Source organism: Sturnira hondurensis, unplaced genomic scaffold (assembly GCF_014824575.4).
Source record: "Sturnira hondurensis isolate 20B ecotype Veracruz unplaced genomic scaffold, ASM1482457v3 Scaffold0001872, whole genome shotgun sequence".
In the NCBI taxonomy this organism is placed as follows: domain Eukaryota; kingdom Metazoa; phylum Chordata; class Mammalia; order Chiroptera; family Phyllostomidae; genus Sturnira; species Sturnira hondurensis.
Window position 1 is genome coordinate 32449050 of NW_028074503.1, and position 18298 is coordinate 32467347.

At 41.9% G+C, this 18298-nt stretch overlaps 1 protein-coding gene across 4 annotated transcripts in view; it reads right to left on the reverse strand.

Annotated features, from left to right (window-relative positions):
* Positions 1–18298, reverse strand: part of PIGN (phosphatidylinositol glycan anchor biosynthesis class N) — a 72698-nt gene that overhangs the window by 47824 nt on the left and 6576 nt on the right. For all 4 annotated transcript variants that reach the window (XM_037035314.1, XM_037035321.1, XM_037035341.1 and 1 more), the window contains exons 4-13: positions 17554–17675; positions 16984–17082; positions 14523–14629; positions 12043–12167; positions 10782–10912; positions 9720–9836; positions 7014–7054; positions 3760–3819; positions 2475–2567; positions 1865–1920 (exon numbers count right to left, since the gene is read on the reverse strand). In XM_037035314.1, the coding sequence (XP_036891209.1) occupies positions 1865–1920; positions 2475–2567; positions 3760–3819; positions 7014–7054; positions 9720–9836; positions 10782–10912; positions 12043–12167; positions 14523–14629; positions 16984–17082; positions 17554–17675 (951 nt within the window). The remainder of the gene's footprint in view (positions 1–1864; positions 1921–2474; positions 2568–3759; positions 3820–7013; positions 7055–9719; positions 9837–10781; positions 10913–12042; positions 12168–14522; positions 14630–16983; positions 17083–17553; positions 17676–18298) is intronic.

Consider the following 18298-nt stretch of genomic DNA (forward strand, 5'->3'; position numbering starts at 1 on the left):
TCCGGTTGTGTTACCCTTTTTTTAAAGAATGCATCCTGTACTCTTTCTCATCTTGTAAAGTTTATGTTGCTTTTTATTTTATGGATACAATAGTGTCTGAGATATTTCTGAGGAGTTTGATAATTTTAAGTTCTTTTCTGTTCCTTCAATTATCTATTTCCTCAGAAGTCAATTCTTCCTATGACCTTATCTTTTGTGGTTATGCTGCAGGCTTTCAATGGTGATTTTTCAAGTGCAGACAGAGCTAGCAGCTTTGCCCCAGGGTGGGTGAGCCTGTGGGTGGGAGTCAACTATCCCTCTGAGCCCCAAGGTTACACAAAGCTCGCAGTGGCTCCGCAAGCAGACGCTGAGCATCAAAGCAGAGCAAGTTCATGGTGTGTCAGGAGGCCAGGTAAAAGAAGGTGGGCAGTGTGCACTTGAACCCCTTACAGAAGAGTGCTTCCCTGACCAGTCGGTCTTTCTATTGGGTTGGCCAAAAAGTTTATTTAGTTTTTTCTGTACAATGGCTCTAGTAGTGCTCAGTTGTCTTTAATTGCATTCAAAACAATTTTGTTAGGTTGTATTGTCAGCTGTCATATCAATGTGTATTTAAAAAAATTATCAAAATTGGTGAATTTTTGTGCAGCCATTTTAATATTGGTGATGGTAGAAAATACTCAACATTTTTGGCATTTATGCTTTATTATTTCAAGAAAGGTAAAAACATAACTGAAACACAAAAAAAGATTTATGTACAGAAATTGTGTATGGAGATTGAACATGTTGAAAGTGGTTTGCAAAGTTTCTTGATACTATTGACATTTTGGCCAAATAATTCTTTGCTGTGGGCTATCTTATGCATCGGTAATTAACTGCATATGATCATAACTTGCAAAATCTCCCTTTTGCTTTGACTCTGCTCCCCTGCACACACACACACACAGAGGTGTGCAGTCACAGTGTTCACAGGGAAATATAGTATTTAAGCTTTTCTAGTTTATGAACACCACACTCATGTTACATAAGTTGTCAAATGCAATGCCAAGAATCCATCCAATCATGTCCCTAACATCTGGATTTCAAACAGTTTCTACTTGTTCTGGTCAAGAGCACAATCCTTCCTAACTAAATGTGAATCCCTGCCAGCCGGAGATGCATTTCAAGGAGGCCGAATAAGCCCACCCCAGCCAGTACTGCAGAGCCAGGTCTGCGATGCAAATCTCCCCATCCCAGAGCCAGGAAATGCATCTTTCTGGGATGCAAGAGAGCAAAGTCAGCTGCCCACCGAAGTCTGCTCCCCTCTCGCCAGAGCTGCGAGTAGATGTCCGAGTTTCCCAGAACTGTATCATTGGCCTTTTCCGGTCAGTTCCTACCTTCTGCCTACCTAGAGCCTCCAATAATGTGCATTTGTCTTCACCACCATCTTTATGCCGATGGCTCCAAAACCTTCACGATCAACTCTCATCTCTATCTTGAGATTCCCATTTCTAACCAACTCATTGATGTCTTCAGTTGTAAGTTGAAATTCGTCCTCGCCTCTCAAACCAACTCTTCTTTCTTTCTATAACCCATACGGTACCAGTACCTTTCCCGTCAGCTCCCAAGCCAAGCGTCCTCACGCCTTCCCAGTTGATCCCTGTTGGATTTATCTCCTTAAAGCTTCCCGTTATCTCTCTGCACCCTACACTTCCCCTACCAGTCACTCGAATACATCTAGCTCGCATCTGGCTCATTACTTAGGAAAACGAGGGAAGAGACTTCCGTTTTGAAGTTAGCACTAATGCATATAGAAAACACAAAGTTTCTAAGTAACTGATTTATTCTGTCAGCATTCAAACTCACTGAAAAATCACTTCCTATAAGCTAATAAATAAAAAATACTTACTTAAATGGTGTAAACAAAAATGGTAAAGTAACTTCTTTTTTCTGAGACATTTTCACCTGGGAACCAAATAGGGAAATATTTAATTATATTAGAAATGAGGAAAAAATCAACTAATCTCATTTTGAAATACAAACATGCATTACAATGGGTCTTCAGGGATGGTTAACTACTTGGAAAATAAATGGAATTTTGTGTTACTACATTATTTCATAAATATTTAAAGAAAAATTTAACGTGATCATTCTATTGCAATAAACTGAGAATTAAGAATATCAAATCTGCAAAAGAACATTCTGTAATGTAATTAAACTTTAACTCTTAGAAAACAAAAGCAGCCAAGCTGCATCAGCCACTTTAAGACTAACAGAGTTTCAGCTCAGCGGTCACCTTTGTAACTTCCTAATGCGCACACCAGTGTGCGTGCGTGGGACAAGAAATGTTGCATCACTCATGTGGCCACTACGGGGGCAAAGGCCAATTGAGAAAGACGTGGTGTGTGGTCTTGAAGAACCTGTGCGAGTCTTACAACCAGGGAGACCCCTCAAAGGTAATGCTGCGTCTTCACGCTGACTCACAGTCGGTGAGTTTAGAACGGCATGTCCCGTTTTACCTTGAACTGCTCCAGAATCTGCACTGCGTTTGTGAACATGCTCTCCGCTCTGAAGGCGCCGGTGCTGTTGAGATAACCCACAGGGAGGATGCCCTGTGCGTGGTAAATGCTGGTTAACGTTCGTATTAACAAAGCTCGGCCAGTCTTACAGAACAAACCAGACTGACCAGGGAAGCAATGAAGGGAAGACGTGGGGACAAATGAGTTACTGGAATAATAAAACAAAAGAATCTTTCTTTAAAGCATAAGTGGAAAATGTTCCCTTATTTTTCTCACAAATAGTAAATAAAGTAAATAAAACAAAAGAAATGAATTCAGTTGGATAAAACCTAACGCTTATTGAAAATTACTGTGTGCTGGGCAGTGAACTAAGTGCTTTGCACACGCGACATCCCTACAGTGGGCCACAACCAACATGCTTGAAAGAAAAAACAGGACGGTAAGAAATGTGAGAGTGTACTGCACATTTAGGAGTGAGGGTTGTTTTGTGAGACTTTTGTTATCGGTGACACAGACACACACCCCCTCAACTACAGGCTCACTGTACTCAGTATTCTGAGTTAATTTCTTTATTTGTTGGATTTGAAGAACTGATAAAAATAGCTGGCTGGAATGATTTTTTATTTGTGTGTTTTCTGGATCCACTTCCATTCTTCACAGCACTGCCATCCCATTTGGAGAACTCTCCCCCATGGAAGGAGGTGGTGAGTCTCTAAGCGGGCCCTGCCTTCCCCACTGCAGGGCAGTCAGGTGACCCAGGCTGGACCACTGAACCGGGCAGCACTGGAATCTGACCTGCGAGCACCAGGGAACAGTGCTCGGCAGGGGCGGTGTCACTCCCCACAGTGCAGACCACACTTCGGGCCTTCCTCCAGGGTCTGCACAGCTCTCCCGGTTCCTGCTCGCTGCCAGGCTGGGTTTTGAACACGCCTTTCAGTCAACAAACCACCAATATCTTTGAAATAAATTTCCTTTAAATGGATTCAGTTTCAACTGCTTGTAAACAAAAATGACGCTTTTTTCCTCGATTATAACTAAAATACAAATATAAATCTGTACACATTTTGGAAAATAAAAAAAACTTACAGAAAAGCTATTAGGCCTGTTCTCCGTGTTGTAGGTAACACTACATATGCAGTTATAAAGTACTACAGATTTAGAAAAAATGCAAAGGAAAACACAGCTTCAAATGTAACCAAAGATTACTCAGAAACATAAAAAGTAGATTTTACTGTACAACATACTGTTTCATTCTGAGAGTTGGTGAGAGAATTCTGCTGCTTACCACTGAGTTCAGGGGAAAGGGGACCCCGATGAGAGAGGCCATCAACGGCGCTACGTCAGCCTGCAAGCAGAAGGGGTCCGGCTTTACAAAGTCTACAAACATCAGCAAAATTCACTCAGTGCAACTATGTTTTGTAATCTAAGCAGCGTGTTTGTTACAATCCACTATCTCCAAACATTTATTTAATACACGTCATATACTGATCTTGAAAAATGTCATTTCCTGGAGGTACACAACCTTATGAAAAAAATTTGAAAAGAAACCATTCATAGCTCCAAATGTAAAACACATTAAAGCAAAATGTTAGTTATCCTAGTAGCTAAGAACCTGACCACTTCATATAACAGATTTTCAGTATTAAGAAAAGGATGCCTTAATCAGACAAAAAAAATACATGGCAATAGTAGACTTTACCTGAGGAAATGCGCATGTTAACTAAAGAAAGACCATCGGGAGGAGGCGTGGCCGGGCAGTGAAGTCCAGAAAAGATGCACCAGGCAGGAGGCCCTAACGTGGGAAGGCCCCAGACACCCTTTTCCTCCCCAAGTCCAATTTCCCAGACCACTCTCCCTAAGAGAACCAGTCACTTTCATTTTCCTAAATATCACTGCCTGTTTTTATACTAGGCGTTATCATTTTTTAGGTAGTAAAGTGCTTGGATGTCAGAACGCCCGGTTTCAAATCCTTGCTTGTACCCAGGGTAGGTCAGTTAACCTCTCCAAAGCCTCAGTTTTCCTACCAGTTAAAAAGTAAATACAAGTCTCTCCCTTGCAGAGTTATGGCAAGATTGAATGAGATTAAATGGGTAGAGAACCTGGTACCCAATAACCTGCGATACCTGATGGCTACAAATGCTGCTGTGACCACTAGTTACTGGACCTCTCAGGGGCGCCGTGTGGACACTCCACCCTGGGCGCCGTGACACCAACGCCGCTGAGGGTCTTCAGTCTCACCGTGGGTCCTTTCCAGACCCTTTCTCTGCTCCCCCTTTAAGGCTGGCGCTTGGTCCCAGGATCTCCATCCTTCTCACCTTTTACTACCTGGACCCTCTTTACTACGTGCCACCTATAGGAAACCCGAAAACTTCAGTGGCCTCCTAACCGCCTTCCCCTGGAAGCCAGGGCAGGCCTCCTCTAATCTGGCCTCCTGGCTGCAGCCCCAGGAGTCCCACACAAACAAGTGGATCATGCCCCTCTGGGGTTGAAACACTCGTGGGCTTTCCCAAGCTTTAGGATTAAGTCCACTGGAGAGGCCCTGCGTGGTCTAGCACTACCTTCACCCCAGGCTCTGCTGCCCTGCACGCCAGCTTTCTGCAAGGTCCTTCAGCACGCCATGTGCCCTCTGAGCAGAGTTCTGTGCACGTGCTGCTCCCTCGGCAAGAAAAGCCCCTTGGCCCAGCAACTACTATTTATTTTTCAATCTCAGCTCAATCCTCAATTTCTCAGGAAGCCATTGCTGGCTACACAGGCTACCAGATACAGAAGTGCCCCCTTTTCAACAGGGGATACGTTCCAAGACACCCCTGAGGATGCCTGAAATTGCAGAGAGTAGCAAACCTATATATGCAATATTTTTCCCTACACACACATACACTTTTTCACTTGAAGGAAGAAGCACTTGAAGGCTTCTCGTTGGCATGTGCGAATTGCCAGCATCCCTACCCTCACATCCCGGGGACCATGACTAGGGGAAATAAGGGCGACATGAACAGAGCGTGGTGAAGCTGCCACAGTGGATCTGATGACTGAGACAGTGATGGACGGGCAGGGAGCGTGAAGCGGCTGGACAAAGGATGATTCACATCCTGGGCAGGACGGAGCGGGATGGAAGGAGATTCATCACACCATTCAGAATGACATGCAATTTACAACTTATCAATTATTTCTGGAGTTTCCCGTTTAGCATTTTTAGACTGTGGTTGAACATGGGCAGCTGAAACCACAGGAAGAGAACCTGTGGCTGAGGGGGGACTACCGCACACTGCTCGGGGCTCCCGGGGCTCCACAGGCCTCTTCTGTAGTCCTCACCACGGCTCTGATCTTACGTCTGTTTGTGTAATTGCTTGATCAGTACCTGCTCTCATCCCGAGAGAATAAGCTCCCCTGGGGAGGGATTGCGTCTGCTTTTACTCACCATTACAGCCCTGACACGATGTTGAATGATAATGTTTGTGCAATGCTTAAACCGTACTGCAGACGTCTACATAATAAAGTTGATGGAAGAAACGCATAAATAAATTCTCATCTAATGTAGATCTGAAGTGAGATTGCTGAGAGCAATAGCCGAACCTATATTCAGGTTTTCATCATAACCCAGTCTGGCTATACACAAAACATGCTTTTGTTTTATGGTCTTCAAGTTATTCCTATCCCATTGACAGTCACTTTTACTGCAAATGAGTAAGTTGCTATTCTGATTTTATACACTAGCACTTATTTGGCAATACACATCCATGCTGAGGAGAGCATTCTCAGTGTGCTGAGAAAGAACAGGCTCCCACAACCGCCGGTCTGCAAAGGTAAGCTCAGACCTGGGTTCGCCCACCACAGTGAGGGATGTCAGCTGGGGAGTGGGCCAGAGAAGGTGAGACATGCCTGCCTGGAGGCCGTATGTCAGTGATGCCCGGCTTTCTACAAACAGTGAAGATGGCTCTTTACACGGCATACACTCAGTAATGAGCGTTGTGGGCTTCCCATTTACAGATGACGCCACCAGCCTCACGTGATGAGGTTGGCCACGCATTTCCCTGTAATATGAGCTTCCTAGCTGGTAAATTTATTACTCTTGCCACTGTTTCCCCACTGAGTTTATGCGGATCCTGGATAGGATTAAAGATAGAATATGTGTTAATAAAGAGATGGTAACTGACCCACTACAGGAAAGAAACCTATAATGAGATTTTAATAGACCGGTGCTTAAAGCCTGCAGCAAGGCAACCGTGACGAGGAGGCACAGAAATTTAACGGGCAGGCAAATTGCAATTTACATATAATCATTTAATTAGCCATTGTTATTTGGAGGGAGTCTTTTCCTCTGAGTTTTACTTGAGGCTTTTTATATTTTGTCAAAAGAAAGATTAGTTGGGTTAAGATATTTGCACTGACAGGCCCTCCCTTGGGAACTGAAGTGTTTTGAAAGATCATTTATCATCATTATTATTAATATGTGTTTCTTTTCAGGGTTTTTTTGGGTCTAAATGTCTCCCTCACAGGAAATAAAAGCAAATTTGAACATGATTAAATTGAGATGAATACCTGATTGATGTCTTGCCTCTTGTAGTGCTCCAACTTCCAGTCTGAAAGACATAATGAGACACAAGAGCCGATGTTAAGACTAAAAAGAACGGGTCACTTCATTGTTATGAGTGCTCAATGCTTAGTGGAACACGGAAGTATCGGAAAAGTCTGTTTTAAGGCAGTATGAACTAACTCAAAGGATGCTTAAAAGGCAGAGCTGTATGTTTTTAAAATGAGACTTTTAAAGGAATGACTACAAAATATTTGGTGTTTTCTGCGAGACTTTATTAAACTTTCAAAATGCTCATTTGGAGGTAACTGTTTCAAAACACCAAAAAGCTAGTGAACGAGTGGTGGAACCGAAAGGCACAATGATGACAACTGTCGGCAGGACTCCGGCTCATCCCAACCCCATTCCAAGGGGCTGTCCAGGCACTTTCCTGTAGCGGCAGCTGCTTGCAAAACACTTCAAACCGAAGCTGTGACTGCACCTACCTTCAATAATCCCCAAAGTTCAAAGAGTACAGTAAGCTGCTATTAAAACTGCCATCAAAGATAACCTCACTCCTCTCTTTCTACCTTTCTATAAATTCAGAAATTTCAAAAAACAGTAACCAAAATAATTGAGAACATGTCTTTTCTTTAAAGATTTTATTTATTTACTTTTAGAGAGAGAGGAAGAAAAGGAGAAAGAGGGGGAGAGAAACATAATGTGTGGTTGCCTCTCACACGCCCCCAACTGGGGACTTGGCCTACAACCCAGGCATGTGCCCTGACTGGGGATCGAACCTGCGACCTTTTGGTCCACAGGCCAGCACTCAGTCCACTAAGCCACATCAGCCAGGGCCCTTGTCTCGATTAATGACTTTAAGATATATTACTGAAAGGCTTGTAAGATATTTTATGATGAAATTTCCTTTAAAAAGCCAATAAAGTTTAAAATATGTTCCCGCTTCTATTAGTTAGCTACTATAAAATTCATGCCAATCACCTGTTGAGGAAAAGAATATTTCCTTTCTCTGTAATTTATAATACTTAATATTCATGTAAGAAAAACTACATTCTTTCTGTCATGATTCTTGAAGGCATGTGATTCTAGAACATTAATCCACTGAAAAAATCAAATGCCATAATACAGTTCTATCTTCTAAGTACAAACATACTGTTTAACCTAGCTTCTACTTAGATGTCATCGAATCCATTTACCACAGGGCACTGGAATATAAAATGATGCAACTGCATTGGAAAACGGTCTGGAATTCTGCAAAAATTAAACATAGTTTCATATAACCCATTTATTCCATTTCTATGAATCCAGACAAGGGGAATTAAAACATATGCCCACACCAAAACTTTCACACAGATCTTCATGCCAATATTATCATAACAGTCACAAATGTGAAAACAACCCTAATGTCTGTAAGATGACTGTATAAAACAATATGGCATCTACAGCAACGAAACATTATTTGGCTATAAGAAATAAACTGTGAATACATGCTACAACCTAGGTGAACCGTGAAAACATCATGCCACCTGGGAGTAGCCAGACGTGGCTACAGGGACTGCTCCCATTATACGGCACGCCCAGAACAGGCAAATCCCTAGGGACACAGAGTAGATTAACGGTGACGGGGGGGTGGGGGCGGCCACAGGAATAACTGCTGACGGTTTTCTGCAGGGAGGGGGGCTGTGAAATACTTTAGAGTTAAATAGTAGAGGTGACTACACAGTCTTGTTAATGTACTCAAGAGAATAAATTATACAATTTTAAAATGTGAATTTTATGGTATGAGAATTATATCTCCACTAAAAAATCCACAAAAAGAAAGAAAGGGATGAGTCAATTTGAGTCTGCATCCCTGGAGGAGGTTTTTAAAAAAATTCTGGGCCTCACCCAGACTCGTGGAATCTAGTCACAAGATCTCAAAATCTACATTCTTAAAATATCTTTATTTTTAGAAAATAAAGCCTTGGATGAGCCTGATGAAACTAATCCAGAGTAAGGTGTTTGAAAGGAATTTGTTTTGTCCAATCAGGAAAAACCTTGGTGGAACGCTGAAGAAGAGCCTCACCTTAATTCTTCTTCTCCAGGGACTGAGAGGCGAGGAAGGCCTGGGCAAACACAGAGAGCCTTCAAAAGTACTAGAGCCGGGGCACAGTCTGTCCGCTTGTGAAACAGCAGTTACTGCATGTGGGAGATTTACCTGATCATCTTTGCAGGCAGGATTTGACTCAGGGTTTAATCTACAGCCCCGTAAAAATAAGGAATGTGAAGGGAAAAAAAAACCCAACAGTGTCATTCATACTTGAACTTTCATAAGGCAAATGATTAAGACTATATATGCTGAATATTATAAATTAAGCAATAGGAACTATATAAAAGTAATACATAGAAATACTAATGGCACAATATCAAAAGGAAAACTATTACTTGAAAGGGATTATTTATTTATTTATTTTAGAGAGAGGGGGAAGGGAGGAAGAAAGAGAGGGGGAGAAGGATCCATCAGTTGCCTCTTGCATACCCCCAACTGGGGACCTGGCCTACAGCCCAGACCTGCGCCCTGACTAGGAATCGAACTGGCAACATTTCAGTTTGTGGGACGATGCCCAACCCACTGAGCCACACCAATCAGGGCTGGGAAAGAATTTTTTAAAATTTAACTTTGGGTTTTTTAAAGACGTGATATTTGTAAAGACAATGAAGATAAGAGTTCGTACCTTTCAGAAGTGTGTCATTAAACCGCTGAGCCGGCACTCTTTGGGGAGACTTAATTCCAGCCCCCCACGTGACGAAAGGAGTAAAGGTCTCTGAAGGGTGACCAGCCCCATGGGAACCTACAAACAGGACACCAAGAGAAATAAGGCAAGTCCACATGAACTAATTTTTACTTAAATGCTTCTTTTTTAAAGACTTAAAGTGACTCCATCTATAGTTAATTCTGGCCACCACACTCCCAAACACTTGCAATTCTGTATAACCTTTAGTTTCAGAATATTCCCAGAGCCGGGCAGAGCAGCAACAATAAACAGGCACAAACAAACGAACAAACAAAAAAGGCAGAATGTCTGCTGAGAAACTCTGGTTGAAAGAGGAATGAGAACACTCCCAAGGAGACATGGGGAGGATGCCCCGGGAGCACCTCCGAAGGCAGAAAGAACAGGAAGAGCGCTGCTGGGGAGGAGCCAGCCAGGCTGGGGCAGCCCACCTGGGCCAGGTCTGCTCTGGGGAGGAAGGCAAAGTCGCCAGATGTTTCTCTTCCAGGCCCCTCTGGCTGGTGCGGCCAAAGGCCTTCACGAAGTGGGACCGGCTCACTAGAATCCCAGAGGCTGACCTCATCTTTGCCTCACTGTGTTCTCCGCACACACTGGGTTTTCCTGGGGATGCCCACGGCGGGGGGGGGGGGGGGGGGGCNGGTGGGGGGGGGGGGGGGGGGGGGGGGGGGGGGGGGGGGGCAGGACTATTGAGGGTCAGTCTTCAGTAGCAACACCCTGACCCCGCCCCCTTTGCCCTCACGCACATCTAACCCTAGGTAGACAAGCATTGGTCGTTTTTGTTTTCTCCTCCCTACTTTTCCCCAAGTTACATTTTGGGAATACAGCCCTTCTATAGTTAGAAGATTCTGTATACAAGATCAGAATTTTTATACTAACATTTTAAGCATACGATTATGTGCTAGACACTTTGCAGGCACTAAGACATGGAACCCCCCTCAGCAGGGCATCTACGGGCTTCCTTTACCACGTTCATTGTGAAGTGCACGCTGCTGAAGACCAACTCACCCCAGTCTGTCATTCCATGGTCAGAGGTAAAGATGAATGCCGTTTTCTCATCATTTCCATAAAACTCCTTAAACAGGGACACAAGCTCTTTAACTCCTTCATCAACTATTTTAATATTGTCCTTATATTCCCTGTTTAAAAAGAAACAGAACACTTTAAATTACGTTAATTTGGAAAAATCAAATTTATTCAACATGAACACCCAACATTCAAAGTCAGTAACTCCTGAAATACTTTCGGATTTCAACTTTAATATCTTAAAACCAGAGCTCTTTAGATTGTTAAAAATAATGTTTCTTCTGTTTAAAGAAGCAACCGAATATGGAACAGTTTTCCAAAGTGATTTAGGAGGAGGGTACTGATTAGCAAGCACATGTTAATGAACGCCTTTCGGTTCACATCTCTCAATGCAGACTACATTGTCTTTGCCACTCTGACGGGCAAGTGTAACCATTTCAAGTACAGAATATTTTCATCCCTTAGACTGCCTGTGGTATACAATATTATAATGTAGTATCATATCAGATACGTTCTGAACAAATTACATTTAAGCTTTCTATGCCTGTGCACTTAAAAACTGCAGGGGCAGCCAGGCTGGTTGAAGGAGGCTGGCTTGGTCGGAACTCTCTACTCGCTGAATCAGTGTGACACATGGACGGAGAGGAGCAGGAGGGGCCCAGGACTGGCAGCCAACCAGGAGACTTTACAGCTAGACTAGTCTAAACTAACTGAACTGAGTGCAAAACTATGACATAGATTCTTCCTCTTTTTTATGGTCTACAAAAGTGAGAAAAATATTTGCTATTCTATATAAGGAATACTACTGAAGTATAGAATACAAAACTTTATACAGTGATTTGCTAGATATATTACTGAATAAATGGAACACATAAGGAATTATATATTTTGTGATATAACACCATAAAAAGGCTTTTTATCTCAAGATTTACTGAATTTCTAAAATATGTAAGTTTCTTCTCTTCCTTGACAAATGAGGAATACAGAAATGTGTGTTACTTACATTAATCCGTAGTCTGACCATAGCACATGTAATTTTAGCTTCTAATATCAATCTACAGTTCATATAATTGAGAACCTGTTGTACTTTACAGTTATTTAAAATATAAATATAACACTACTTTAGAGTTATTTAAAATATTGTTGTGATAATCACAAAAAACCCTATTATAATATTTCAAAAGTTCAAACAGAATGGTTGTTTCCCACAAATACAAGAAATTAAACACAGCATTAAAATTACCTCGATGTTGGTCGGTGAGCATGTCCATTTGTATCTATTCCTAGTAAGTGTAAGAAAAAAACGATTTTCTCTTCGTTTAGTTTAGAAAACAACGATTGGTTGTTCCTGGCAGCATGAAAGAATTCCTGTATGTAACAAGTCAGTTAAAAAAATTAGTGCATTTCTTTTATTTAGAAAATAATTCTGATGAACACATTTAATTAAATTTATACATAATCATGACATTATCTTATTTTTTAAAAATGTGTCCTTGGGCCTACAACACCAGATCCCTGTCGTCACCTGAGACCTGTGTTCAACAGGGAGGGGCTACTTTCTGTGGCAAAAAGAGGTTAGAGGAAGGAGATCTGATTTCATGAAGATCTCATAGTATTGAATAAAAATAGGAGATTGAAGGAATATTTTGACGAGAGCCAGAAATAAAGCGGCACTAGTGGCCTTAAGGGCACACAGAAGAGGGTTACACCTGAGTCGGGTGGGGAGTGGGGCAAAGCAAGCGGAAACCAGAGACGCCCTCGTGGAGAAAACGATGCATAAGCCGAGTTTCAAACAGAGATTCAACCTGGGTAAACTTTATAGGGCATTATGTGAAGTGAGACGCACCGGGCAGAAAGGGACAAACACAGTATGAGTTCACTTCTAAGAGGTAACTGGGACGACAAACGCACAGGAACAGAAAGCAAATGATGGCTGCCAGGGGCTGGGGAGCAGGGTGGGGGTGGGGAACAAGTAGCTGTTGCTTAACGGGTGTGGAGTTTGCTTGGTGGGATGAAGACCATGCTCTGGAGACTGGCCGCACAACAGTGTGGATGTACTCAACCCTACTGAACCTAAACACTTAAAAGTGGCGAGGACAGCGCATTTTACGTTATGCGTATTTTACCCCAATTAAAAAAAAGTGAGTAGAACTTTGCATGGATCTGTAAACTGCCTGGCTTGAGTCAAGCACGAGTCTCGGGCAGGGAGCAGGGTCCGGGTGAGACCCTCAACCCCCTCTCTGGCCTTATCTCAACCCCGGCTCCAGCCGGCCCTGCTGCCGGTCTAACTCCCCTTCCTCGGACTCCCTCGGGTCCAGGCCGCTCTTCCTCCAGGGCCCAAGAGGTGCAGAAGGCCACTGGCAAGCCAGACCCACACTTGCCGGTCTCCCGTATTTCTTCAGAGATCACCTCAAGATTCTAAGGAAGAATCCTCCTTAGAATCCTCCCCAAACCGTTCAGTCTGGCTCAGAGTTTTCTAAAGACACACTCTCAGTCCCTGTATTCTTCCTTCACACTGTTTGCCACTGTGGATGGCTTCCCATTTTTGTTGCTATGTATACATTTTATGGAGACATGGGGAAATGTTTTTTTTTTCTGTTCGCCAACGCTAACAACGTTGAAATAAAGGAGGGGAAAAAAGGCATAAAATCAGGTCAGCCACCAGCTATATATGCCCATCTACAAGAAATCAAATTCGTGATTTCAAGCATTTTCAGCTGTGTAAGCCAAGGGCCTTTAAGCAGTGGCTAACATAAGTAGATTATACTAAAACATGATCATTAGCAAAGAAATTCACTATTTTCTTAAAGAAGTTTAATTTCACTTGAAAGTTTTCCCTGTTTACAAAAGTCTATGTTACTTGACAAAGGAAAATTTCAAGGAGAAAGACCTGGTGAAAGAGTGTTTATCAAAGAAGGCGGAGCACCCAGGTCCTGCCGAGCAAACACAGAGACAACGCAGACACACGCCGAGGAGCCTGTTGCAAACGCGTGAATGAAAAAGGCCACGTTACAGAGAAGTGCACAGCGTCAGTTCAAAAGGTGTAACTGGTGGAAAGAAGAACCATTACGGCACACTCAAGGGAAGCCTCTTTCAACACATAAGTTATAATCTGAAGGTAAGAAACAATGGATTGATAGAGAGGAGAGAGCCAAGAGCCACAGTTGAGATTTTCCCACAACTTTTGATGAATTTCCACTGGATTCCTGGTGAAACTGTGATAATTGTTACTATCAAATAGGGAAACAACTCTTAAATGCATAAATACGTTATTGATTAATTTGCTAATTTGTTTTTACTTAACCTAATTTTTACTTAAAGTACAATTTTTTTAAAAAACTGCTTTCTGTACTACAACTGCATTCCATTTAAATAACGTTTTCAAAAGGCCCTCACCCACCTCACATGGGCTGCTGAGGCGAGGGGCGGTGAAGCCACACCTCAGGTGACAGAGCAGACCGGGAATGAGACACGGGTCAACCCACGTCCGGCCCAGGGCTTGTTCACTCTCAAAAACATGTATCATGAAAGGTTATCTTTTTGAAATTAATTGTTAAACTTTTCTTTAATTGGCTATTGTAGAATGTACAATTTCTTAGTAGCCAGTCTTTTAAAAATAGTGTGCTACAACATAGAATTTTTACGTTCAGGCAAGTAGAAAACAACTAAGACGCATTTACTAATAAATCAGTTTCTAGCACTTGAGGTAGAAATAGCACGCACCTTAACACGATCAAAAACCCATGTGTCCAGTTTTGAAACGTCCTGGGCACCAAAATCCTCACTTTCTGCATCATAACTATATGCAAAAACATGGTTTCCTGTGGCGCCTGCAAGAAAAATTTGGGGGAAAAAAGTTACCAGCATTTAAACTTATAATTATGAAGTAGTCATTAAAGATTTCTATGAGAACCCAGCATTTTTCACAAAGCATTTAGTATTATGATGGGGAAGATAGAGAGGAGAAGAATAATTAACATTTATTTTACGTACCACGGACCATGCTTTGCACACACGCTGTTGCGTTTTGCTCTCACAATAACATGTTTTAATTTTAGAGAGACACTACATGTAAGTTAATTACCTTGCCAAAGTGACAATACCGATATACAAAAATAAACACCAAAATTTGTCTCCCTACAAGAATTAAAGTACTCAAAAAATTTTTTGTGTCTGTGTCAGGATGTTACAATCTAAAACAGATGAAGTCATTTCATTTACGAAACTTCCTAAAGCAAGAAAAAAAGTTCAAATATTCACTTCTCTTACTCATAGTACATGTGTAAAAGGGGGGCCCCAAAACCCAGAATTTATTTATTGAAAATTGTGTATTTATTCTTATATGTTTAAACTTCAGTCACCTTCATAGTACTCTGCATTTGATGCAATACACCTATTGAGATGTTCTTCCCATGCTCAAAACAGTTTTTGAACTTGTTGATTTTCATGTCTTTTAGTGCTTCTGCCATTTATTGTTTCACCTCCCACAGTGGCAAAATGTTTCCCTTTGAAGACTTTTTTCATCCAGGGAAATAAGAAACAGTTTCTAGGGTAAAGACTGGGTGAATAGGAAGGGTGGGGCATGGGGTCCTGCCGAAAACCGCTGAACACTCAGTGCAGTGTGGTGGGTACGCTCATAAATCGCCCACCATGAAATTGGCACATTAAGAGTCTTCAAAAAAAATTCCCCGAAGCTGAACACAGCCTCTCACAACAACGCCAGCTGGTGCACTGATACAGATGGGTCCTAGAACACTCACCTAGCAGGGGAAGCCTGTACTACTAGGGGCCTTCCCTCTAGAAGATAATTCCATCTGGGGGCACGGGGTCCCCCCTCATATATTTCTCAATATTAAGGGAATAAATATTGCTCATTGCTAAACAGCTTGACAGAGTAAACAAATATATTAATCTTATACGTTTGCAATATTTTACCAAGAATCCAATCAACTAGTAAACTTCTGAGTTGGACGGGCTCTTAGAGATCACGGGGAAGACCTAAAATAACGATAACGTCTTATGACCTCAGTTTAGCTCTGTTAACATTGGCTGTTCCCCTGCTCAGCCGTTCTAATTCCCGGTCCTGAGGACAGATCGGAGCCGGTGTGTTGGCTGCCATAAGAAATGGGACATTCCTGTGGGACCGCCCACAGCTCGGGCTCGGCCACTGGCCCGGTCCTATCAGCTTCAGCCAGAAGCAGGACGCTGGAAGCCACAGCAACTTAATCCATCCGCACCACCACGGGTCCCCCAAAGCCAAACTGCTGTCCAAAGAAGGGAGTATGTAAATGGCAAGCTGTTTGCAGGCTTGTTTTTTTGTGGTTATTTTTGGGGGGGGCATGCCCTACATAACAATGTTCTCTGAATAACATATATAAAATCCTGAATATGTATTTGCTTTGAAGACATATTAATCTTCAATAATTATAGTCAATTATAATTACACCTATGGCTAAGTATAATGTTACAAAACCTTTTTGTTAACTGAAATGACCAATCATTCTGCCCCCACCAAAAGGCATTTAATGACATAATATTGAAATAAAATCCAAGTGATTTTAGGAAGTAATGCTAATTTTGTAATCAAAAGATGTTCTAATAATTGCAGATTCATACAAAGAAACAAACACAACAAATCTAAATGGCAGGATCTTGAATATATAAAAATAGGAATCATAAACATAAATTTTAGTGTTTATATCTATGTGACTATCTACTAATCTCTATTTAAATGTTTTCTACCAACTTCTTAATTTATCAACATAAAATAAACCAGATATCATGAGGAATTATACAGGCACTTTGCTAAAGGTTTCATAAGAATCATCTAATTTAATCCTAAAAAACAACCTATGAGATAAAACCTATCATATTTACAAAAAGGCAAACTTAAGTTCAGAGTTCTTTAACTTGCCCAAGATTATAGAGCTGTTGAACGTCAGTGCCATGTATCATTTCATCGAGTCCAAACACTACCAACCACACGATGTGCCAGTATTTCAAGTACAACTCAGAGGGAAAAGTCAAGTTGACACGTCTATTCACTGCAACACCCATCCCTATTTCAGAAATGTTAACTACGTTAAAACGTGTCTCAAAGTCAATAAAACCTAGTATATAAGAAATTACCCACTGGCTCATTAACCTATTTACCGTCTGAGAAAATAGCACTGGCGACCCTCACCTTTGGCGAACATAGACACAATGTCTGGGCTTCCCCAGCTCCACGTGTACTTGCTTTCATTGAAGAGGGAGTCAAATTCTACAGGGTTTTCTTTCCATCCTTCAGACACGTGAGGGAAGAAGCAAATAATAACAACAGTAACATACACACAGTGAGATATTACTCTGGCCCCCAAAGAAGTATTTTTCAAATAATAACAGTGAGGACTAATCACACAACAAACGCAAAAGTGAAAATAGATTTTGTTACATATACCACGCTATGATTTTTTTAAAGCTTACAACAGATAATTTACCTTTTACTAAAATACACAATTATTTTGAACTTTTGAGAGCTAACATCTAGGAATACCACAGATCCACCCAATCACAATCTTTCAAGAGTACAGGATGAGCCAAGACTAAAAGCTGAATTCTTGAGTTAATACCAGTGTGTGTTTATATGTAAGGCCCGATAAAATATTTATGAAAAGTATCTCAAAACGTGCTTCACTTGTGCCGCGACTCGGGGCAAACGAGCACTGCTGACACAGAAGTTTTCCCGTGACAGAACCGTCTGAACAGGCAATACCTTTGGCAACCGCGCTGACATCCTCGTAAAACCCAGCGATCACGGCCACGTGGCCTGGCCGAGACTCAGTTGGCACCCGCGTATGCGAGACGCCCCAGCTGCCTTCCTGCATTATGATATTCCTGAAAGACATCAGCGATGAACAGTGAACACAGACTGCACGTAACTGCTCCGGTAAGGTTTGGGAAGAGTAAGATGATCACAGGAGTCAAAACCAAAGAAGTCGGTCAAAATTTAAGGATGAAAGAAATCCTTTTAAGCCCAGCCAAGCCCAGTCCTCGCCTTCCTACTGGTGGATGGACAAAGAACCACCCAACCTCTGCATGGAATTGAGACAAAATATACCACTGTCATTTGAAGCCACAACTTACTGAAATGGTTTGTAACATAATAAATAACTGACACACACAATAAAATCCTACCCTGGTAAATTTTTATTAGGTGTGATGATGGTATTATGGTCACTCAGGAGAAAGTCCTTGTTCTTAACAGAAACTAGCTGAAGTGTTTAGGAATAGCGTTGTAGTACCTTTTTTACAATTTTTTTATTTTTAAAAAATTTTCAATTACAGTTGACATTTGGTATTATTTTACATGAGTTTTAGGTGTACGGCCCCATGATTAGACATTCGTACAGTTTATGAAGGGACCCTCCCCCCAGATAAGACTAGTGCGCATCCGGCAACAGCCCTGCTGACCATATTCCCTCTGCTGTACTTTACGACCCTGTGGCTATGTTGTCACC